This window comes from Tupaia chinensis, unplaced genomic scaffold (genome assembly GCF_000334495.1).
Source record: "Tupaia chinensis unplaced genomic scaffold, TupChi_1.0 Scaffold143775_1, whole genome shotgun sequence".
In the NCBI taxonomy this organism is placed as follows: Eukaryota; Metazoa; Chordata; class Mammalia; order Scandentia; family Tupaiidae; genus Tupaia; species Tupaia belangeri.
In genome coordinates, this window is record NW_006203624.1 from 187,931 (window position 1) to 213,593 (window position 25,663).

The 25,663-nt window shown below is 35.1% G+C and overlaps 1 protein-coding gene across 1 annotated transcript in view; it reads right to left on the reverse strand.

Annotated features, from left to right (window-relative positions):
* The window catches only part of SLC30A7 (solute carrier family 30 member 7), an 88,346-nt gene that overhangs the window by 47,674 nt on the left and 15,009 nt on the right, over window positions 1-25,663 (reverse strand). Inside the window, exons 4-8 of the mRNA XM_006164973.3 lie at window positions 20,769-20,856; window positions 20,163-20,289; window positions 15,854-15,997; window positions 8,477-8,527; window positions 1,664-1,799 (exon numbers count right to left, since the gene is read on the reverse strand). Of these exons, the coding sequence (XP_006165035.1) occupies window positions 1,664-1,799; window positions 8,477-8,527; window positions 15,854-15,997; window positions 20,163-20,289; window positions 20,769-20,856 (546 nt within the window). The remainder of the gene's footprint in view (window positions 1-1,663; window positions 1,800-8,476; window positions 8,528-15,853; window positions 15,998-20,162; window positions 20,290-20,768; window positions 20,857-25,663) is intronic.

Consider the following 25,663-nt stretch of genomic DNA (forward strand, 5'->3'; position numbering starts at 1 on the left):
CAGGAAGGAGTTTTATATTGAGGAATATTTTCCAGAAAAATGAAATGGGTGGGAATAATACATTCACAGTAGATGAACACTCTGTGACTTTAAATCAATGTGAACTATTTCCTATCCTTTATATTTAGTTGACTTTCCCAAGAATTCCATATTTGTATAACTCTAATTTCAATGTTATATTTTCATCATAGCCCACTGTATTAAATCTATTCTAATCAACAATAAGCTATAAAGACCATCATACTTTGACTCTCTATTGAGCTTTGCCACACAAAAGTTTCATGGAAAGCAAAATCATATGGGAAAATAAAATAAAAACAGTCCAATCAAGATAAACACAGACAGATACATACATATAAACTTTATAATAATTAAAGACTGTAAAATACTAAACCATATTGTCTTTCTAGTCTGATAAAAATTAAATCAATAATAAAATGCTTCTCAGGATGAGAAAATCTGAAGAGAGTAACTATACGATCTAATTCAGCAAATGTTTATTGAGAATTTATAGACCTTTGTACACATACACCTTGACATACACATTTGTGGTATGGCATGCAGCAGGAAGACACAGAGCTAAGAGGGAGATGCTTCAAGAAGCAAAGTTTACTACAGTTAGAATTTTTACAGGAATCCTGCAATGATAATGTGACTTAATTGAAAGTAGCTCTAAACAGAGGAAACTACTATCCTTTGACATTTGAAAGGGTAAGATATCAAAAGGAATAACATTTTAACAGTTACTATATTTTATACTAACTATAGATATAGTATTGGATTCAAGAAAATTACTACTGATTTAAGTTATAACCAAAAGTCTTAACTCTCAAATACCAAAAAGAAACATCAAACTTTATGCAAAAAAAAAACACAAAAAAATTCTATGCAAGAACTCCTTAAAGAGCAAAGTAATATCAATGTAATAATTTATACCTTCTGTATAAAAATTTTAACATGAAATGCTCCAAATTCCAAAACTGTGTGAATGCCAACATGATACCACATGGAAAATTCTACACCTGACCTCATATAATGGTTTGCAGTAAAAACACTGCAATATGAAAATATTGTATAAAATTATCTTCTAGCTATGCGTATCAGTGGGTCTTCAAAAAGTTCATGGTAAATGTGTATAATGAAAATAACTGCATACATTTCAAAATTCTTTTGCACTCAGATAGACTCACACTTTAATTCGATTTTTTTAACAAACTTTTTTCTTTCAAAGTCTTTTTCTTTCTTTCAATGAGAGTGAGAGACAGAGAACAGGATCTGATGCTGAGATCCCCTAAGCCTTCTCAGTCAGCAAGGATAATGGATGTTTCTAGTGGTACACGTCAGCCCAGGAACAAAACTGGCAATGTCCCAGTTGTATTCAGCATCACTTGAGAACTGTATTACCACTGTACCACCTAGCCAGCTTCCATGAACATTTTGCAGTTCCCTCATATAAGGTGTGTATGAAATATAAATGAATTTCATATTTAAATTTGGATTCCAGCCCTAAGATATCTCACTATATACATACAAATACTCCAATATCCAAAAATATCTGAAATTTGAAACTCTTCTGGTCTGAAGCATTTTAGATAAGGCATTATTAACATGACACATATTTATCACCTCTTATTTTAATACTTCAAAGTAACATAACACTTACCTTATAACTATAAGCATGGCTATAAGTATTGAACAGATAGGATCTGCTATCATAAGACCAAAATTCTGCATCATGATGGCAGAGGCAATTACACCAACACTCCCAAGTGTATCTGCTAGAATGTGCAAAAATACACCTAGAAATAAAGCACAATAAAAATTAAAATATCTTTTGGTCCATTTAAAATATAACTGTTTCTTAAAATTATATTCTTTTTCTTCTTCCTTTTTTTTTTGGGGGGGGGGAGAGGATTTTGCTATAGAACACGGGCACACACCAGACAGACAGAGAGAGACAGAGAGACAGAAAGTGAGAAATCACCCCCCAGGAGGGATGGCCATGCTGCAATCCCTTCTCCTCCATTCTCCTCTCGGGATCTTGGGCATGCATGCACACGTGCACCCAGTGTGAGTTTAAGCCACCGGGTCCAGGACTCGAACTGCAGTCAACTACGTGGGAGTCCAGCGACATAGCCATTATGCCAACTGCTGGTCCCTTTAGAACTATATTCTTACATATATATAAAATTAAAAATATATACATATAACTAAATATCAATTTAAAGAATCATAAGCATGTATATTTACTGTTCAGTAACTAAATAATGACTTTACAAATTAAAACAATCTTTTCTTTTTCAAATCAGTAAGTGTTAAAATATCCGACTAGTAAATTACACTTGTTCTTAATGGTATATTATAAATGAAGCAGAGAAACAAGTTGATTTAAAAAATACTCTGTGGCTCAGCCAATTTTGGTGACTGGAGGCACAACACATTACTAGAGCCACATAGAAGGCCCAGGTTCAGATACCAGGTTGAGCTAAATTTGCTAGCCACACTGTGTGTACCTGTGATCCTGGCTGGCTGAGGGAAGGATCACAGCACTGCAAAATGAGTATCTATCAATCTGTCTCTTTCATGAATGACAGAAAGATATAAACTTTAAAAACACCCACTGTGAACATTTATGTCTGGTTAAGAGTCCAAAATTTAATAATGATAATAATGTGTTAGGGGGAAGGAAACTGCATTAGGCTGAAAATTGGTCAAGAAAACACAACTTCAAATATATGAACATACAGAGCCCTCTGCTGGTGATTAAAATTATTACCATTTGGAACTAAAATTTTCTATGGACTAAAATTCTACTTGTCATAATATACTTATTAATTATTCTAAAGGTTTTGCTACCTAAATTAGCTACATACCATGCTTAGTTTAGATGTAAACAATGTTTGAACTTTCAGTAAATTAAAAAACTAAATTAGGGTACTGACATTCTAACTGGTAAAGAAATAAGATACAATATTAACATTTAATAAGTGATACTTGCCTGGAAATAATGAAAAATGTGACTAAGCAAATTTCATATTCAATTTATTCTGAAAATAGTCCACTAAGGTAATAAATTATTAAACATTAAGATTTTTAATAGGTAAAGTTTACTATATAGCAAATTTTTTTAAACTTCAACCATGCCTTGCAAAAAAAAAAAAACAGTTCATCAATATCATTAATTATCCAATATGAAAAGGACTAGCTAATATATAAAGTACATTTTAATACTTTAAAAATATTTTTTCTTTTTTATCATTCACTCGTCAATGAAGGGCAAACTACAATTAATTTTAGGTACAGAAACACAGATTTACTTCAACAGATTTAAAAACTGTTAATGAGCCCAATCAAATCTTAATGTATTCTTGGAAATTATACTTCATCTCCTACTGAATAATTTTCTATCAAGTATTATACATATATATCTCACTCTCACTATCTACATACACTTTTTTATTTGTAAAGAGTTTTAACTCGTTAACTCAAAAAGCTAATGTCTCTCTTTTTTTTTTTTGGAGAGATTTTCACTGTAGGGCGTGTGCGCTCGCCAGACAGACAGAGAGAGACATAGAGACAGAAAGCGAGAAATCACCCCCCAGGGGGGATGGTCACGCCGCAATCCCTTCTCCTCCATTCTCCTCTCGGGATCTTGGGCACGCACGCACAAGCGCCCGGCGTGAGTTTTAAGCCACCGGGTCCAGGACACGAACCGCGGTGGACTACGTGGGAGTCTAGCGACATAGCCATTACGCTAACTGCTGGTTCCCAAAAAGCTAATGTTTCTCTTTAAAGAAGTTTTTCTGGAACAAAAAAGTTTTGTCTGTGCAAACTTACAAACATTCCTTTTCTCTAATATATTTGAAATAGCAAAGAATTAAGTAGGGTAGTAAGTATTGGGGCCACTCTTAAGTACTGAAAATGAAAATGGAAAAAAGTGAATTGAACATCCCTAGCTATAAAATCTCATATGTACATGATTTAAAATAGAATCAAGAATTAAAATAGCTCTACTCACTGAAAGTAAAATGAAAAGAATCATTGATTTTTAATTTTCCCTAAACAGAAAAGTCCATGGCTATATTTTATTTGTTAATCTGAAAACAATGTTATTAGCAAGTTACATTAATTATCTAAGCCCTTCTTTATAGCAACTGTTCAAAGAGAAAAATCAGTAAAGAAAGAAATATAAATACATTTAACTTAAATAAGGTAATGCCTTAGCAACTTGGTAGGATATTGATACTCTAACTTCCCAAAAGTTTAGTAAAAATTCTGCAAGCCAAACAGGGGTCAAAAATCAAGGTGTAGCAAATAACCGAAAAATTTAGTTGACCCATAGATTTTTATGTATAAGTATCTCCCTAGGTTTTTTTGTTTGTTTGTTTGCCAGAGGACATGGGCACTCACCAGAGAGAAGGACAGGGAAAATGAGGAAGCACCCGGCCCCCCCTTGGGGAGATGGTCACACTGCACTCCCTTCTCCTCCATTTCTCTTTTCATTCAGGAATCTGGACACACATATACACACAGACCATATGTTTTTCAAGTCACCAGGTCTGGGACTCAAACTGTGGCCATTGGGATTTGGCTGCCCATGCATCATGCCACCAGCTGACCTTACATGGGCATTTTGCAGGAAAGATTTAACACTTCCATGCAGTAATCTCTATCATTCAACTATCTAACTGGCTGATTTAACCACCATAAATTGATGGATATTCAGAAGATAAAAACTTATTTTCATAAGAGCTTCTATAAAATATAATTGGGACAACAAGTTTAACTTTCTCTCCTCCAACTTGTGATGATGATTATCAAAATTGAATTCTTATTATCAAATAGGTCACAAGGTGGCATGGCGGTTAAGGAAACTGGATCCCACATGGCCAACTGCACAGTTTGAGTTCCAGACCCAGCATCTTAAAACACACTGGGTGTGTGTGAGCACATGCCCAAAGTCCCAAGCAGAAAATGGAGAAGGTATTGCAGTATGATCATCCCTGTGGGGAGGTAGGGGGGATATTTCTTTTTTTCTCTCTCTCTCTTTCTCCAGCGATTGTACAACATCGTATAGCAAACTTTTGAAATAAATAAATCACATTATCAAGCTAATTTATAGCACTTAATATGGATGCTCAAACATGCATGAACACAAGCTATTTCAGAAATGTTGTTCTAAAACAATTCTATAAATTTGTAAATGAAAGATACAGTTGAGCATTGTAAAAATAAATTCCTCATTATGGGGAAACATAATCATAGTGAAAGCACACAAAGTGGGACCAGCAGTTAGCGTAATGGCTATGTCGCTAGACTCCCATGTAGTCGACTGTGGTTCGAGTCCTGGCCCCGGTGGCTTAAACTCATGCTGGGCACGTGTGCATGAGTGCCCAAGATCCCAAAAGGAGAATAGAGGAAAAGGGATTGTGGCATGGCCATCTGCCCTGGGGGGTGATTTCTCACTTTCTGTCTCTCTGTCTCTCTCTGTCTTTCTGGCAGGCACATGTGCCCTATAGCAAAAACCTCTCCAAAAAAAAAAAAAAACGAAAAGAAAAGAAAAGAAAAGAAAACCCACAAAGCAAGAATTACATTAAGAAATAGTGGCAGGAAAGTAGGTGCAATAGAAACTGAAACGGAAGCTATTAAGAAATCAGATTATCTTCTCTCCATTGCTTTGTCTTACATGCTTTATCAGCGATCACTTGGCTATATGATAAGGGGTTTATTTCTGGATTCTCTGTGCTTTTCCACTTGTCTTTGTATCTATTTATTTTTGTACCAGTACCATACTGTTTTAAGATCACTGCTCTCTAGTATAGTTTAAAGTCTCTTTGGTAAATGGTGCTGGGTGAATTTGATATCCATCTGCAGAAAAATGAACTGGACCCCAATCTCTCACCATTACCTAGAATTAATTTAAAATGGATCAAAGACTTAAATATAAAACCTCTAACCACAAATATACTGGTAGGTGACTTTTGAATACATTGGAGTAGGCAAAGATTCCAATAAGACTCCTAAAGTACAGGCAAATAGTCCCTAAAACAGACAAGTTAGGTCACATCAAACTAAAAAGTTCTTACAGCAAAAGAAACTATAGCTAAAGTGAAAAGACAATCCTTGGAATGGAAGAAAATATTTGCAAATTATCCTCAGATAAGGGATTACAATCTAGAACATACAGGGAACTTAAGAGGCTCACCCATTAAAAAGAAGAAATAACCCAATTAAAAAACGGGCAAATGAATTAAATGAACAACTCTCCAAGGAAAACTTATAAATGCCCAAGAGCCATGTTAAAAAATTAAAAATGTTCAATGTCTCTCATCACAAGAGAAATGCAAATTAAAACTACAATGAGATATCATTTAACCCAGGTTAGAATAGCTAGGATCAAAAAAATAAAGAACGATAAGCGTTGGTGATGCTGTGATGAAAACGGAACTCTCTTACACACATCGCTGGTGGGAATGTAAATTAGTCCAACCTCTGTGGGAAACAATATGGAGCTTTCTTAAAAACCTACAGAACTTCCATATGACCCAGCAATCCCACTTCTTGGTATCTACCCAAAAGATAAGAAAACACTCAATCGGAAAGATACCTGCATACCCATGTTTACTGCATTATTTATAATTGCTAAAACATGGAACCAACCTAGGTGTACAAAATATATATATATAGTCATATATATACATACCATGGGATATTATACAGCTATAAGAAACAGGAGGCTGACAGGTGGCATGATGGTTGGCATGTTGGACTATCACATGGCTGACCATGGTTTGAGTACCAGAACGGGCGGGTTGCTTTCTTACATTCTCTCTCTCTCCCTGTCTCTCTCTAGTCAAATAAAATAATAATAAATAAAAAAAATTATTTTTTTAAAAAAAGAAACAGATTCTATTATTCAACTTAAAATAGATGAATATAGATTTAATGTTGAGTAAAATAAGCCAGACTTTAAAAGATTCACATTGTACATCCCCACTCAATTTGTTGTGAGCATCTCTACTTCATGGTAGAGGTTGAAGATATGATGGTGAAAAGGATCAGTGTGGTTGCTAGTGACAGTAAGGAGGAAAAGTAGTTGGTAGAGAGTAGGTGATGGATGGGTGGGTGTGAGATGGAAAAAAAAAGGAAAAATTTATAAATGATAAGCTTTATATAAGAGAAAAACAAATCAAAGACTAATTTCTGTACTGTCTGAAATAGTTCACCATAGTGTATACTTGTAAACTTCTGTCATCAAAAGAGTACTTTGCCTAAAAGAAAGGCATGACTAGCGTGCAAACTGTTTACAATCTTTTACAACATTATAGTATTGCAAATGAAATTGATTTTGTCAATATTTTTTGAATGAACTGAATAAAGTTTTTGTTGAAAAGAAACCATATTAAAGCCAAAGTGAATAAAGGCAGGAAGACAGGAATGGAAATTGGGAAATCTTTTTTTTTTTTTAATAGGGTGCATGCGCTCACCAGAAAGACAGAGACAGAGAGACAGAAAGCGAGAAATCACCCCCCAGGGAGATGGCCATACCGCAATCCCTTCTCCTCCATTCTCCTCTCAGGATCTTGGGCACATATGCACACAAGCCTGGCGTGAGTTTAAGCAACCAGGTCTGAGATTCGAACTGCAGTCAACTACATTGGAGTACAGCAATGTAGCCATTTTGCCACCTGCTGGTCCCAGGAAATCTTAACAATTAAGTCTAAATGAAAACTGAGTCAACAATTGGTTCACATCTCTAAAAAGGAAACCATCATGATTCATAAGACTGTCTCCAACTTGAAAAATTTTGGAATATATCATTTTACATGAAAACCTCCTGTGTAGTTATCAATTGATGCCTACACATATGCTGGAGGTCTCACTTTGCATTATATTTTTAGCTCTCAATTTTTCTCCAACATAAAAACACATTGAATATTATTCTTGATTAAAAACCATGTAATCATCCAGCAAAAGCAAAAATAGTCACAGGCATTGGTACTACTTATGTTCAGGCAGTATAATTTCTGAATATTTTGCTCTTTTTATTACATGAAAGAAAACAGTTAAGTGACAACTAAAAGAATGTCTGCTAATATAGTCACACAAATATGTATATAAAATATTAATCAGTAAGAAGGCTAACATTTTAAACATAAATACTATGATCTGTGTTATGTAATTTTTTCAAAGAAAAATATCAGAAAACTCAAAACATGTTCAGGCAGTATAATTTCTGAATATTTTGCTCTTTTTATTACATGAAAGAAAACAGTTAAGTGACAACTAAAAGAATGTCTGCTAATATAGTCACACAAATATGTATATAAAATATTAATCAGTAAGAAGGCTAACATTTTAAACATAAATACTATGATCTGTGTTATGTAATTTTTTTCAAAGAAAAATATCAGAAAACTCAAAACTATGAAGCCAGTTTCAAAAAACTGCAAAATATATAAAATGCTTGTCATACCTTGTAAAATCTGTCTGCTGGGTCCAGTTGTTTCTTTTAAGGAGGGACCATCTGTAGAGAATTAAGTTAAATTATTTTAAAACATAACTTCAATTCCTGATTGAAATTTTTGCAATTCAGAGTCCTTTTCATTCAAATGTATCATGAAGGATGCATGACTAGCCACACCAGATATACAAAATTATGTTTCAAGTTTAATAAAGTAATTGCATGGAGGTAAATTTAGGGGAGACAATTTCAAAATGCATTTAAGGGTACAAAGTATTTCAGAAATTATTATATTAAAAAAATTTAAAAACAGCAAGTCAAAATTATTGTGAGTCTTCTAATATTCATTTTAAAAATTCTGATATTTTTACAATTGGAAAATTCAAAGTAAACCAATATACTTATTAAAGTTGTAAGATGTCCAAGAAGCCAGTAGAAAATCTAGAATAACCTAACTACGGCAAACAATGGATTTCCAATAGTTTCTAGAAGGATACAGCAAGCTTTTCACACAGAAGAGACAAAAGCCTTTTTTCATTTTGCCTTTCTGATGAAAAGATGAAAGAAATACTACAATTTCTACACTTAAATACTCTGAAAGTTATAATCAGTTTTAACATTAAACTACAAAAGAGGGCCAGTGGTGGCGTAGTGGTTAAGGCAGTTGGCTCCTACATGGCTAACTGTGCAGTTTAACTCCAGACAAGTAGTTTGGGATACACACTGGGTACCTCTGTATTTGTACAAAATCCCCAGAGAAGATGGACGAGAAAGGAATGATGTGACCATCCTCTGAGGAGTGGCATGCTTTCTCACTCCTCCCCATTCCTTCTCTTGCCAGGGAATGCATGTGTTTTATTGCAATTCTTTTATAAAGTGGAAAACATAGGTAAAGAAGGCAAGGGAGGGGCAATATTAGTTTAAAGGAACCATCAGGAAGACTGCCAAGGACTCTGACCACAACCAATACAGGTTAAGGTTTCTTGGTTCAAAGTACAAAAAGGACGAAATATTCATATCACAAAGCTTTGATACAGCATTGTAATAACGCTCTGCAACAACATAACAAAGAGTTACGAAAGTATAAAGGTGCACAAGATTTTGTCTAGATTTGATATTGTGTGGTAAGATAATATATTTACTCTGAAAATCCACTGCTAGTCAAAAGTCTGTTTTAAAAATCTGGCTCCTGATAAAGGCATTAGATTTGTCTTTAAATAGTAGGTCTAGATAAAGATAGTTGTTTCTCAAATAATTATTTTCAGCGGTATATTCCTCTGTACTAATACAATCGTTATATGAGACAACATAACTCCCACCTAAATAAAATCTAAAAGTCCTAAATACAAAATTTGTTATCTGTGAGGACCAGCAGTTAGCATAATGGCTATGTTGCTGAACTCCCATGTAGCCGACCGACAGTGGTTCGAGTCATGGACTTGGTGGCTTAAACTCACGCCGGGCACGTGTGCGTGCGTGCCCAAGATCCCAAGAGAATGGAGGAGAAGGGATTGTGGTGTGGCCATGCCCACTGGGGGGGTTATTTCTCGCTTTCTCTCTCTCTCTTTCTACCTTTCCTACTTTCTTATAAGATAGGGACAACAGTGTACCTACCCCAGTGCTCTTACTATTATGAAAATTTTAAAAGTTACTGCAGGGGAAGCACTTAGAATATGTCAGGAACGTGATGAACATTCAAAACTACTGACAATAATCAGTATCATTTTTGATGATGATGACTAAAATGACCGTATTAGGTCACCAGAAGCATTTAACTCCTAACAATTTTATCTGCCTTTTTTTTCCCCCTTTTTCTTTTTGCTATAGAGCATGTACATTCCTGGAGATAGACAGAGATGGGTGAGGGAATAAGAAAGTACCCCCCAGGGAGGACAGCTTTGCTACAATCCCTTCCCTCCATTCTCTCCTGATTTTGGCCATGTGTGCACACACACCCAGTATATTCTTCAAGTTGGGTCTGGGTCTCAAACTGTGCTGTCAGCCATGTGGAACCCAGCCACCTTAACCTCCACACCACCTGCTGGCCCCTCTGATAAAATTTTTAAACATTTGCTCCCATTCTGCCAAAAAACAGAAACACATATTATTACCTAAAATATATTATATATGTATATGTTACCTAAAATAAAACCTAAAAACAAAGCATGTTTTTTCTTTTTTTTTTTAAGATTTATTTTATTTAACTTTTTTTTTTGATTTGACAAGATAGGGACAGAGTGAGAGACAGAGAGGCGAGAGAGAAGAGAGAGAGAAAGTGAGACCACAAGTCACCAGGTTCAGGATTCAAACCGCAGTGGGCCATGTGGGAGTCCAGCACCCTTAACCACACACCACCTGCTGGCCCCTACAAAGCATGTTTTTTCTAGTAAGTTAAAAGAAAAACAAAACTTTTGTAGACTTCACCAAGTAATCCTAACAATGGAAGGATAGTTAAATTGTTTTTCTCTTAGTTATTACTTTGGGGGGGGGGAGTATATGAAAGATGAGTAAAATCTAGAAAAAAATTGATTAAGCAATTTAAGAAGCTTATAAACAAATATAAATAGCCCTTATATATTTCTAAACTCAATAAATGTTTAACGAGTTGCTCCTATGTGCCAGACACTGTAGTACAATCTGTTAATGAAAAGTTAAATAAGATACAGTTCTTGAGCTCATAGAACTCATAGTTTATTGAAGGAGAAAGACCATAAAAACTAATTACATTAAAAGATGGTTTCATTCTCTTCTCAATTTCAATTTTGTCTTTGTTGGATCCCCAAAACAATTAGTTAAAACTTGCTTTAGGCTAACTCTAGAATTACACGATTATGCTACATTGCGAAATCAGCACTGATTCCACTAAAGAAGTTACTCAGAGTTTTAGGTAAGGACAAGCAAAGTATTCCATTTAATCAATAAGATGCAATACATATAAGGAATTTGGTTTCTAGAGTCACAAAATTCAAAAGCTTTTCTAAAACTGATCTGAGAATGCCCCATGTCATGCCAATTCTTCTTTCCCATTTATCCTTCTTCCCTTGCTTGACCAAAAAGGACCTACCTTTCTTTATAATAGAATCATATTATAGCCCAAATGTGGGGGAAAAAAAAAATCTAGGGTAACAAACAAGGGACATTTGAAAATATTGCCAATGTTAGGAAAGTAATTACTTTAAGACTGGTTAATAAATTACTTCTTTTTTTTTTTTTTTTAAGATTCTTGTCATAGAGCACGTGCGCTCACTGGAGAGACAAAGAAAGACACAGAGAGAGGGAAAGTGAGAAATCACCCCTCAGGGGGAAAAGCCATGCCATAATCCCTGTTTCTCTACTCTCTTCTTGGGATTTAAGGCATTGATGCACACTCACCCAGCGTGATTTTCATGCCGCTGGGTTGGGGACTAAAATGCAGTCAGCCATATAGAAGTCTAACACCTTAACCACCATACAATCTGTTGGCCCCTCTAATGATTTGCTTTTAATAAAATGTAAGGATTAACTAATAAGCATCCCAATTAGTAAATCATTAAAAATATTTTTGATGATAGATCCCTGTAATCATTGGAACATAATTCTGAAGGTGTTCAAAGAAACTGACAAATTTGCTTTAATAGAATTCTTTCTACTTAAGGTTTCTTAGTATTTGTATTTAAAGATGAAAAATAGAAACAGACTTGATTCCAAAACTGTTTTATACCAATAACTATTCTTTATCCATACAATAATTGGGAGGGGAAAAAAGAGCTCTAATCATCTAAATTTGTATTTCAAATAAAATGTTGCATTTTCCCAAATAACTATATATCATATTTGAGACAGAATTATTTTGATTAACTACTAGTAATGGCTGCAATTATTCCATCCAAAAGAAATGGCTGAGTACCAAGTATTATGTTTATAGGAAATAAAAAATTTAAATATACATTCATATTTTACTACCAAGATATATGACAGGTAATCAACTAAAGTCTTAATATAACTATAGTCTGTTATTATATAATTTTGGAAAGGAAATAGAATGGAAATAAAAATTCAAGGAGAAACAGGATAATGTAAAATTTGTATTTGTTTTCACATTTTTCAGTGGGTGATCAGGGCTCTCAAATCACTAACATACTTAGAATTCACTGAATTCTACATACATTTAGTAGAATGATTTAGGAGTTTCTAAAATATTATGTATAACATGTTAAAAATTATATTCTTTAAGAGTATTTAATCAAAACGTTTTTAGAAATCATCTTACAGATGTGAAGGATATCCAGTTTCTCAAAATTATTTTGGGATGCATATGAATAAAAATGTTGGAAAAACAAGGTTTTTAAAGCATACTTGTATAATCATTATAAAAATTCAGCAAATTTTAGAGATTCACACAGGCAACCAAAGCAAAAATAGACAAGTGAGATTATAGCAAACTAAAAGGTCATAGCAAAGGACAACAACAAAATGTTAAGGCAATCTACAGTATGGCAAAAAACATTCCAATTATTCATCTGGTAGAGATAAACAAAGTATATACAGAACTCATATATACCGCAGCACAAAAAGAAACCAAAACAAACAACCTAAATAAAAAATGGCCAGAGGGACTAAACAGACATTTCTCCAGAGAAGACATACGAATAGCTAACAGGTATATAAAAAGACATTCAACATCACTAATCATCAGGGAAATGCAAATCAAAACTACAATGGGATATTACTTCACACCTGTCAAAAAGGCTGTTATCAAAAAACGAAAAATAACAAGTATTTTTGAGGACATGGAGAAAAGGAAACCCTTGATAGTGAGAATGTAAATTGATGCAGCTACCATGGAAAGAAATAGACATTCCATCGAAGCTGGTCCCATAGAGCAGTGAAGTGCTGTGCACAGAACGCTGGATCCCATATGGCTAACAAAGTTTGAATCCCAGCCCCGGTGGCTTAAGAAACACACCAGGCACACGGTGTGAGTGCATCCTTCAAATACTGATGGAATGAAGAAACGGAGGAAAAAAGAATTCAGTAGGACTATGAGAAATGCGCGCTCTCTCTCTCTCTCTCTTTCCCCCATCCCCCTCAAGTGAGTACGTGTACTCTCTAGCAATTAAAAACAAACCAAAAGATCCAGCATTCTGGCTATATAACATAACCAAAGGAACAAAAATAAGGATCTCAAAGAGATTCCAGCATGTCCTTTTTCACTACTGCATTATTCACAACAGCTAAGACATAAAAAAAAAACTTAAAAATCCATTCAGACAAATGAATAAAAAAAATGTGGTATAGACATACAATGGAGTATTATTTGGCCTTAAAAAATAAAGTGATCCTGGCCCAGCTGCAGTGGTGGAAGCTACGTGGGAGACTGGATTCAGTTCACAGTCTAATCTGAACATACTGATTCTAGCACTCCAATAATCCTTCCTAATTAGGAAGCTTGGGCAGGAGGATTACAACAATAAGACCTTGTCAGAAATGTGTAGTTCTGTTTCTTTTACTTTCCTTTTTCCTTGTTCTCCCTCTCTTATAAGGAAAAAACAAAAAACAGAAAGCAAAAAAAGAAGGAAGTCCTGTCATTTGGGATAATGTGGATGAACCTAGAGAACATTACACAAAGTGAAATAAGCTAGGCACAAAAGAATACATACTACGGGATAACATTCACACGAAGAATATAAAGTAGTCAAACTCTTAGAAACAGGGAGCAGAATGGTAGTTGCCAAGGGCTAAAGGGAAACGGAAATGATTAAATATCAGTCAAAGATAAAAAGTGCCAGTTATGGGACCAGCAGATAGCATAATGGCTATGTCGCTGGACTCCCACGTAGTCAACCGTGGTTCGCATCCCGGACCCGGTGGCTTAAACTCACGCTGGCTGCATTTGCATGCGTGCCCAGGATCCTGAGAGGAGAATGGAGGAGAAGGGACTGCGGCGTGGTCATCCCCCTCGGGGGGTGATTTCTCGCTTTCTGTCTTTATGTCTCTATCTGGCGAGCGCACGCGCCCTATAGCGAAAAACCTCTAAAAAAAAAAAAAAAAAAGTGCCAGCTATATAAGATAATTAAGTCCTAGAGACCTATACAACATAATGTTAAGTATGTACAATGCAGTATTAATTATACTCATTATGTCACTATAATTAATACTGCATTGTACATACTTAATAATTTGTCAAGAGTGTATATTTATGGTAAGTATTCTTATCACAAAAATATAAATAAAAATAACAGGGCAGGAGGAGGGGGCAGAGAGTGACAGAGGGTAACATGTAACAGTCTCCAAAGTAGACACACATGGGAAGGTTATCAGGTAGCATCCAGAGATCTTTCTGAGTATGCCAAGTATGTGGGTGCTCATGATCCAGATTGGCTGAGGCTGGGTGTTGAGAGGGATGTTGAGACCCTCATCTCTGTCTCTCCCTCTGTATCTCTTTCACTTATGAAATAAATAAATAAAACTTTAAAAAAACAGCTCTTGAAAGTGATGAACATGTTTATGGCATAAAATGTGGGACAGCTTCATGTGTATATATTTATTACCAGACTCATCAAGTTGTATATATTAAAAATGTACAACTTTTTGTATATCAATATCTCAATGAAATAGTTTAAAAATTTTAAATACTGAAAAATTAGAAACTTAGAATGTTCATTCTTCAAGACCTCTGTCATATTTTCAAATCTAAAACTTTTAAATTCTATTTGACAAATACAGATAATATTTAAGCAAACGATTTATTTAAAGATTAATCAAATTGTGTTACCTAATCAGCTTTCGTCTATTAATCTATACTCTGAAATTCATAAATAAATTGTAATTTAAAATATTAAGTTTATATATTCTTTTTACTTAGTACCTAATGCTATATAAGTTAGCATACAAAGGTTTCTAAAGAAGCATGGAGGTAAATACCAGGTAATAAGTACACCAAAAATTACAATAAAAACGTGAAAAACTGAAAACCCTTATTGTATTTTTACAAACCTATCCAGCACAAAAGCCTTCATCATACTTCAAAACTTGTGATTTTCATTTGTTAAATTTTCAACTGCTCCTCTTTCACTAATACTAGTTTTATTACTGTACACTTGCTGAAAAAAAAAGCTATTAGGTCGGGAAAGTCATGACGCATTCTTCTATGCAAAAATGCATCATGACTCTCCCGATGACCCAATATACCCACTGTTTTATTCTGTTAATCTCATGGTACTGAAAATGAACTAGTTAATTTCATTATATACTGAAAATGAACTAGCCATGGGTACTCTTAGAATAATCATTAGAAAGGAATTGATTCAAGTGTCTTTTTAATAGACTGTTTCAACTAGGGAGAGTAACCTATACAATTCCTGCTTATTTGGAAGGCTGTCCATTCGGAAGCCTGTTGGCTGTACTCACCATGAGAATGAAAGTGTCCATGTCCATGACCATGATCGTGGCCGTGTGAAGTACCATGTTTCACATCATGACCATGGCAATGATCTCCATGGCCGTGTGCCAAATCTAGAGCACCGTTAAAGAGGGAATGACTATGTCCATGGCCTAGAAAACAGAGGGTTAGAACAGAAGTTATGGAAATATAGACAGTTATGAAAATACTAACACTAGTGAAAAGAATCCACACTAAACCCAGACTCAAATAAATACTTATTAGTAAAAAAAGGTTAAAAGATTCCCTAAACAATCTTGAGTTCCTACAGGAAGAAAATGAAAGCATAGAGGAAAGTGATTTCTACTAGAAATAAAGTAAGTACTTACTGAAAATATGCAGAAAAGTTCAAAGAGATTAGATGTTATTCATTAATTCAAGAAATATTTATGTGGAACATACTACATTATTCTAGGCATTGGGGATTAAAGCAGTAAACAACATAGACAAAAAAAAAAATCTGTTGGCCAAAATTTTACAAAGTACTTTCTTTTTTGTTTTGGAGAGGTTTTTGCTATAGGGCACATGTGCTCGCCAAAAAGACAGAGAGAGACAGAGAGAAAGAAAGACAGAGGGGATGGTCACGCCACAATCCCTTCTCCTCCATTCTCCTCTCAGGATCTAGGGCACACACTCACACACGCCTAGTGTGAGTTTAAGCCACCAGGTCCGGGACTCGAACCGCGGTCAACTACATGGGAATCCAATGGCATAGCCATTACGCCATCCGCTGGTCCCCAAAGTACTTTCATATAGACAAAAATATATTAAACAAGATGCATGCATGTTGTCACACTGAGGCTGAGGCAGAGTCAGGGAATGCCAAGCTGCTGCACTGTTCCCCTCATTTAAAAAAAAAAAAAAATAGTCAGTAAAATTACTTAAAAATGAAAGTAGGAAAAGTTGCAAGAAACACAAAGGGATGCACAATCCTCTCTCCATAGCAGACCTAAGTTACTAAGCCACTAAGAATATCATATATAAACTATATCAAAACAAAGAAAAAGACTGAATGCTACCCAATTCAAAAACATCACCTACATTTGCAAAAATCCTGAATACCAGTAAATCAAACCCAGTACTACATGATATGAAAAACCCATGACTGTGGGAACAGTAGGAGGAGAACTTGGTGAACTACCTTGCATCTGAAGTATCAAAAATATGGGAAAAATAAGTAATGACTATGTCAGAACTCTGGCAACTAATCACAGAACAAACTGAAAATTAATCTATCAGAAAGAAACTTCTGAACTTTAATAAGATAACAGGGTTTAACTTGGGTGCTTTTCCATTCTACCTCCCTCCCTAGTCTGTGAACAAAGTAGTCAAAACCCAGGACTACAGACAACGGGAAGACTAGATCTCTTTCAAAGCTTTGTTAAGAGTACCATCTTCTGAAATCTGCCAATATTTTATCCAAACTCGTAGCTCACAGGAACAAGTCCATATTCTATTAATATGGAGATTAGACTCAGAACTCAGACCAGTTTGGGGAAATGAGGACATGGGGCTGGGTATCACCAAAACAATGGCAAGTTTCTAGCAGTATCTCAGCTGCTCATGACTGATTTCACCTGGGGGAAACAAGAGCCTGACTGAACTAAAAGAAAATCCAGGAGTAGACGACCATAGGAACTTTGATAACCACCAACATATTCCTTGGGATTTAAAAGACGGCATGCATGCCATGCATTTATACGCCGAAGACTGAAATGAGAAAGAAAGAAATCATCTACTACTGACCTTGAGGCCCTGCACAAACAGGAAGTGAAGGTAAGGTTGTTTTGTAAACTGTCTTTAAGTTTGAAAGCATGTTATCCACAAAGATCCCTTCAACAAAAGTAGATTTATAGGGAAGGCATTTAAGGAAATCTTCTGACTAATTACTGGCTGAACACTAAATTATATTGGCCCAGGTGTCACCCCTAGGAAGCCAGGTTCAAAATAAAACAAGAATTTAGAATGCTAACAAAGGACTCAAAGACCACACATTCCAAGAAATACACAATCTACTGAATTAGTCTAGGAAAGACATACAAAAACAACCCAACAACAACAAAAACACAGGCATCAACAAACTTTGGAGGGGTAATCTGACACTAGAGTTGTTACAATATATTATCAAAAATGTACAAGTCCTAGACCTGGTGGCTTGCAAATCATACCAGAAATGTGTGCATGCATGCCCAAAATCCCAAGAGAGGAATGGAAGAGAAGGGATTGTGGCATGGCCATCTCCCCTGGGGTGGGGGTTGATTTCTCACTTTCCCCCTCACTGTCTCTGTCTTTCTCTCCAGCTAGTGCACACACCCTAAGGCAAAAATCTCTTAAAAAAAAAATCCACTTTTCATCAAAAATTATAAGATGTTCACAGAAATGGGCAAGTATGATAAAGATAAAAACAACTAATAGGAAATGCCTCTGAGGACACCCAGATTTCAGACAGTAAAGATTTCAAATCAGAGAACCAGCAGTTAGCGTAATGGCTATGTCGCTGGACTCCCACGTAGTCGACCACGGTTCGCATCCCGGACCTGGGGGTTTAAAACTCACGCCGGGCACATGTGCATGCGTGCCCAAGATCCCGAGAGGAGAATGGAGGAAAAGGGATTGCGGCGTGACCATCCCCTCTGGGGGGTGATTTCTCGCTTTCTGTCTCTATGTCTCTGTCTGTCTGGCGAGTGCACGCATCCTATAGCAAAAACCTCTCAAAAAAAAAAAAAATTTCAAATTATTACAAATATGATCTAATGAACTAAAGGAAACCATGAACAAGTAATAGAAGGGGAAAAATTTGAATGGCTTAAAAACATACTAGAAAGATGTTCAACCTTACTACTAAGTAGAGAAATACCAAAGAAAATGAGATATTATTTTTATCAAATTATTAGCAAACCTGTTTTAAACCTACATCCTTAAGTGTTGATGTGGGTGGGAATAAATTAATACTTGCATTTATTCCTGGAGGTAAATGTAAATGACAGTTATTTTGGAGAACAATTTGCCAGTGCATACTTAAGCTAAAAATGTATATATGCTCTGTTTTGGAAATTCTTCTTATACCCTAGCACAGTGCAATTCCAAGAACCCTATGTGATGACAGAAAAGTCCTGGATCAGTGTTGTCCAATATGGTAGTCCATGTGGCTACGAGCATCTGAAATGGCACTAAGCATGAGTGAGGAATTGGCATTTTTCATTTTAATTTTTTTAAATTGCCAGAGGACATGTGTGCTCACAGAGAGAGAGAGAAAGCACCTCCCAATGATGTGTGATCATACCTTTATACCTTTTCCCTCCATTTCTTCATCCTATCAGGATTTTGAAGACCAAGCACACATGCTGGTATTCTCTCAAGTTGCCAGGTCCAGGACTCAAACTGGGATTGGTGGGTCCGGCAGGTGGCGTGGTGTTTAAGGTGCTGGACTCCCAGATAGTGGACCACATATGGTTTGAGTCCCAGATCTGGCAGCTTGCTTTCTCACTTTCTCCTTCTCTCACTCTCTGTCTCTTTGGTCAAAATAAAAAATAACAGTAAATGAAAATAACAAATAAAATTAAATGAAGAGGTAATTAAAAAAAATAAAACTGGGATTGGCAGTATAGGCTCTAAATCTCTAACCCACTCTATGGGGTTATACCTTTAATCTTCTTTAATTCTAATTAACTGAAATTTAAGTTTAAATAGCCACATGAGACTAATAATTATCATATAGGAAAGTACAGCTCTGGAAAAACACTGGCATATGATGTTCACAAGATAGGCTTTATATGGATTAGTGGAAAAACAGAAACAAGGAGAATCTATCCATACACATTAGTTAAACAGACTACAGTGATCTACACCATCGAGTTTTATGTGGCCATTCACAAGACGAAGTAGAATGATGCATACAAAATGAAAAAAAATCTCAGACAGATCATATAGCAATTCCATAATCAGAAGCACACACAATGTTTTAATAACTAGATGTGTGTTTTCTGATATTTATTTGTTTGTTTTATATAAATGGTATCATACTGAATGAGTCACAGAGGTCTGAAGAAATCCACACAAAACTGGTAACATATACAACTCTGAGAAGGCATGAGCTAGAGGAGCATCAGGGAGTAAGAGGGCTCCAAAACATAATAACATCTGTCTACTAACACCTTACATTTGTTATTAAAAATCAATACAAAGTTTAACTTTAAAAATTTTCAATTCTCTAAAATAAAGAATTATGACAGAAAATTTGGTAGAAAATGAAGAAACAAAGGGTTCTAACCGTCATACCAGAGCCATGAGAATGTCCATGACCTCCATGCTTGAAAACAAATATTCCTATCAGGTTTACCACAAACCCAAGAATTGAAACAAGTAGCAGTCTCTCGTGGTGTACATCTGGAGGTGCTAATGCTCTCTAGAAGACACATAATACAAACAAATAGCATTGATATCATTTCTGATGCATCAACTGGTAAAAACATATGGCAATATTCACATTTTTCAGTTATTTTCAGAATAAAAAGTGCTAAAACAAAAAAAGTATCAAAATAGTTTAGAAATAAATCCAGTGCTCATATACTGCAGAAAAAGTAAAAGTAACAATTACTATTTTAAAACAAATATAAATACTGAAAAGCATGATTATTTGGTCCAAAATCTGTTCCTTGTGAGTATCTTAAACTACTGCCTTTTACTTTAAGTTCATTAATCATTAGATTTTCTTTCTCTATTTATAAAAACATTCCAAATATGAATGACCCATTGGGAAAATGCTCAGGTTCTACTTTAAGAAAACTTCCCAACTGACCTGACTACCTGGATTGTGCCTTTACTAATCAAAGTATAAACACTACAGAAATGTAATTTGCTGACTCTGATTATTATCTACTATACCTCAACTCCTTCTGAGAAAATAAAAAAAGCAGTGAAGATCAAAAACAGGCCATTGACAAAGCCAGCCAGAACTTCCGCTCTAACATACCTAAAGAGAAGCAAAGTAAACAAATGTATTATTATTTCTTTAAAAATCAAATCACAAATTCAGATACATTTAGAGATTCTAAGCCATATTATACAGTAGCCACTAAAGTCCTAGTATTTGTAATATAGTACATTTTATTTTACATACATAACAGAAATTAATGAGGAAATAAATTATTATGAATTAGGTTTAATAGTAGAATGCCACAGAACATATAGATTTCTACATGCCAGTCCAAAGATCTTCTTAGAGTAAGTAGGTTTAGAGAGATCTTTCACACAAACATAAATCTCAAGTTGCCAATGGAGAAGGAAGAACAGGACCAAACAAGTAGTCAAAGAAGGATCCAAAGATAAAAAGTAGAAGAAAGGCTAGAAAAAGGATTCCGTCTTTCTAAGAATTCCTTATGCCTTATGCCTTGTATCTTTCAAATCTTTGGGAAGTGGAGCTTTGAGTTTAAGTAAAATAAGATTATTTCTAAATTATTCCAGAGACAACTTGAGATTTATATCTCTATCACTCCTTTTCTAAGATTAATAAATTTAGCATAAACTTTTTTAGACTCAGTTCTAGCTTCCCATGATTCTAATTAAACTATCTTTAAAATACCTGACTTTCTCCAGGGACTTCTGAAGCTTTCTGCTTCCTACCTGTGTGAAGCATTGGGGAAAGATTTATTTTTCCACAAGGTATATTTGGCTTAGTTAAAGTCATTAGAAACAACTTCAACTTAACATTTTTACGTATTCAAACATTCAAAGGGCCCTGACAGCAGCTAATCACTTTGGTCCTTAATGTACCTTTCTGTGTTTTACTCTAGATAATACAATTTTTATTGTAAAAATGGTTTTAGGGAAATTAGACTCTAAAATATACTCTACTGAATCATATTAGAGTTTTTCCTATCAGGTACATTTCAACAAGCCTGAATTTATATATTCAGAAATAATATATCTTCTATCTTCTAACTATTAAAAACATATTAAATGGGACCAGCAGATGGCATGGCTAACCACGGTTTGAGTCCCAGACCTGGTGGCTTGCTTTCTCACTTTCCCTCTCTGTGTGTCTCTCTCTGGTCATATTAAAAATAAATGAATGTTCAAAAAAAAATGAATGAATAAGTAAAATGAAATAAATAAATATTAATGTACTATTAGTCAAAGCATTTTTTTTTCCTAGAGAAAAATTCATTATATTCAAATAATGCACAGGCAGCTTTCCACAGCCTATATTTAGGAACTTATCTAATAAATCAGCAAAGTTACTGTCCAAAAAATAAAAAAGCATTTTCTTTAATCCCCCTTCCTAGTCCCATAGCTAATGCTTGATAGAAAACCTTCTGCCCTTGAGTTCCACTAGGTTTCAAGATCAAAGGCAAGAATGTTTTTCAGGCATCTTTTTGTTCCTGATTCCTAACTTAGTAGGTGTGCTCCATAAATTCTGATAAAGTGTTGGGCTCAAATGATTAATTAGCTTTAATATATTTGCTAAACATAGTTGTAGGTTTAAAATGAAAAACACTTGCCTTTACAACTGACTGTTTATTTGAACAGAATGAGTGTTGGAATTAGAACACGTAACTGAATAACACACTGTTGCCTAAATGAGTATGGATGCTTGATTGTCCATCACAGTAAAAAAAAAAAAATACAAGTATATGTATATAAGCATATACATATACATCTTCCTTCCTACTGAATATATTCTATATACTTTGAGGCCGACTCTGCCATTTCAAAAATAGGAGTACGACAAGACACGAATATGACTCCTATATAAAGAAGCACTAAGAAGGCTTCATTCTCTCTCAGATTCCCCTACCATTTCTCCTACTGAAGAGCCAATCTGCTATTATGATCATCTTGAAATAGGGGCTTTGAAGACTTCAGCCCTGGGCTCAGTCTGTTCAGGTAAATTTGATAATGATACTATTCGTTTACTTCTGCTGCTACTTGCTACTATAGCAAGTAGTCATAGTTTCAAATGTTGTATCAGCTTTCTTAATCTTTCCCAAAAGGAAGGGAAAGAAAAAAAAAAAAAAAACACAAGGAGAAGACAGAATAAGAACCAAAAAGTGTCAAAAATATTACTCTTGCCTATTAACTAGCTAAAGTTGAATATTAAAATCCACTATGGCTTTGAAGATATTCAAAACTATTCCTAAAAACCTGATTAACAGCAGGGAACAATGCACTCTAAATGGGAAACATATTGTTTCCTTAAGCACCAGGAACTAAAGAGAATTTTTAATAGTTACCTACTGTTCATCGTGAAAGGCTGCTGAATAAGATAATCTAAGTAACTTCCATTATAATGTATAAAAATGACTGATTTTCTAACAAAAAGATACCTTTAGGTATAATATTTCTTTAAGGATTGAAAATATACTTCCAATATCTACAGTTCAAGATTATTTGAATATCATTCACATAGTGCCATAGAAAATGTTATTATTTGAGCTTTATATACAGGCTCTCCTGTTCTATAAAAACAGAACTTTTTGTTCACTTTTGCTGATTTTTTTCACATAGCCATTTGGTTATAAGTAAAATCAGCAATTTCTACTACAGAACTTTATATCTCTCTTTTAGCCTGTGTCATAACATAAAGTTATAACATTTTTACAAAACAGTTTCCCCATCAGGCCACAAGTTCCTTCAAGGCAGTTACCATGTTTTATTTATCTTTGCATTGTAGAACTAGCAAAGTATTTGTCTCATAGTGGACCCTAAATAAACACCTGAAGAGAACAAGAAACAGTATGTGAAGAGAAAGCGTGTGCTTGCTAAGAACAAAACCAAAAATGGAGAGAAAAGAAGAAGCAGTAAAGAAACCAGAGTAAAATGAAGAACATGCGGAATAAGAGTGTGAATAAGGTGAGTATGAAGAGGGAGAGAATGAAAGAAATTGCACAGGAAGGGAGCACTCAGAGAAGGAGAATCAGTGAAAGAAGTGAAGAGCTGGGGAAGGGCAAGATGTCAGAAATCCAGCTGAATAGGTTTTAAGAAGGGGAAAAAACAGATAGGGGTTATTAACTGTTGATGATGACATGTATAGTATTCTCAACTGGATTGGTCTGAGAAGTATTTCATGATGGGCAAAGTATTTTTACAAGCAAAACGAGAAATAACAATTGACTGTTTTATAAAAATAATTAGAATAATAAAAATAATGATTGGGAAAACAGAAAAGATATTGAATGTTGAAGTGGGCAGATTAAGGTCTCTGTACTGACTGACATGCATGGCATTCCCTTTTGAAAAAACAATGTAATACAATGTAAAGTTATATGTAATCCAATGTAATATAAAGAAGATTATAATGATAATAAAAATAAAAATTAAAAAGAGTTAGAGCTTGAGAGATACGGTGGTAAAAGGTGGAGAAAAAGAGCAGTAGAGAAGAAAGAACAGCCAGATAAGGTATGGGGGAGAGGTTAAACAGAGCAAGTGAGATCATGAACCCAAGCCCAAATAATTAGAAAAAAAGAACAAGAAAGGGAGAGAATGAGTTCAAAAGAGAATGATAGAGAAAGAATGAATGTCAGGATAGGAATAAGAGAAAGAAAAAGAACAGAGAGAATACAAAGAACAGTCGGGGAAGGTAAGAAAAGAGGACGATAAAAAAGGAGGGAAAGAAAGAATCAGCAATTAAGCCAGAACGAGAGAGGAGCAGGTAAGGGAAAGAACACGAAGAGAAAGAAAGAAGATGAGAGTCCTAAGCTCTGTTTACACACGAATGTAATTGCACTGTAAAATATTCTGAGCTCAAAAAAGGAAACACTCCAGCAGTGTAATCAAATAATAGAACATCCATTGCTTCCTCCAATCACGAGATGGTAAAGAGCAAATTCTGCCTCTAATATGATCTAATAGTTCCTTCAGTATAAAAATATTCTCCAAATATTTGATTAATTTCTCAAATCAGCAAGTGTATGAGAAAAAGTATTATACACAAAAGCAGAGCCAAGAGGATAAAAAACCATATTAGGAAATGTTTTAAATAAATTAACAGTTGGGAACCAGCAGTTAGCGTAATGGCTATGTCGCTGGACTCCCACGTAGTCGACCGCGGTTCGTGTCCCGGACCCGGTGGCTTAAAACTCACGCCGGGCGTGTGTGCGTGCGTGCCCAAGATCCCGAGAGGAGAATGGAGGAGAAGGGATTGCGGCGTGACCATCCCCCCTGGGGGGTGATTTCTCGCTTTCTGTCTCTATGTCTCTCTCTGTCTGTCTGGCGAGCGCACGCGCCCTACAGTGAAAATCTCTCCAAAAAAATAAATAAAAAAAAAATAAATTAACAGTGATACATCCTTTCAAAAAGAAAAAGAAGGAAAGAAAAGAAACATAACTATTTTCATATACTAAAAATTTTTCTGGGGCCAGCAGGTGGCATGGTAGTTAAGGTATTGAAGTACCACATGACAGTGACTCAAATCCCAGACCTGGTGGTTTACTTTATCACTTTCCCTCTCTCTCTCTCTCTCTCTCTCTCTGTGTGTGTGTGTGTGTGTGTGTGTCTTTCTCTGGTGAGCACACAGGGCCTATAGCAAATTAAAAATAAACAAATAAATTAAGTTAAATAATTCTTTAAAAACAAAAATTACTTTTTCTTCTTCAAAAAAATTGGTTAAAGGTCAGTCAATGGGACTGTGGTTGAGGCAGCTGGATCCCAATGGCTAACTACATAGTTCAAGTCCCAGACCTGGCAGCTTGAAAAAGACCTCAAGTACATATGCATCAGTGCCTGAAATCCCCAAAGGAGTGAGAAATGGAGAAGGCATTGTAGCATGGTCATCTCCCATG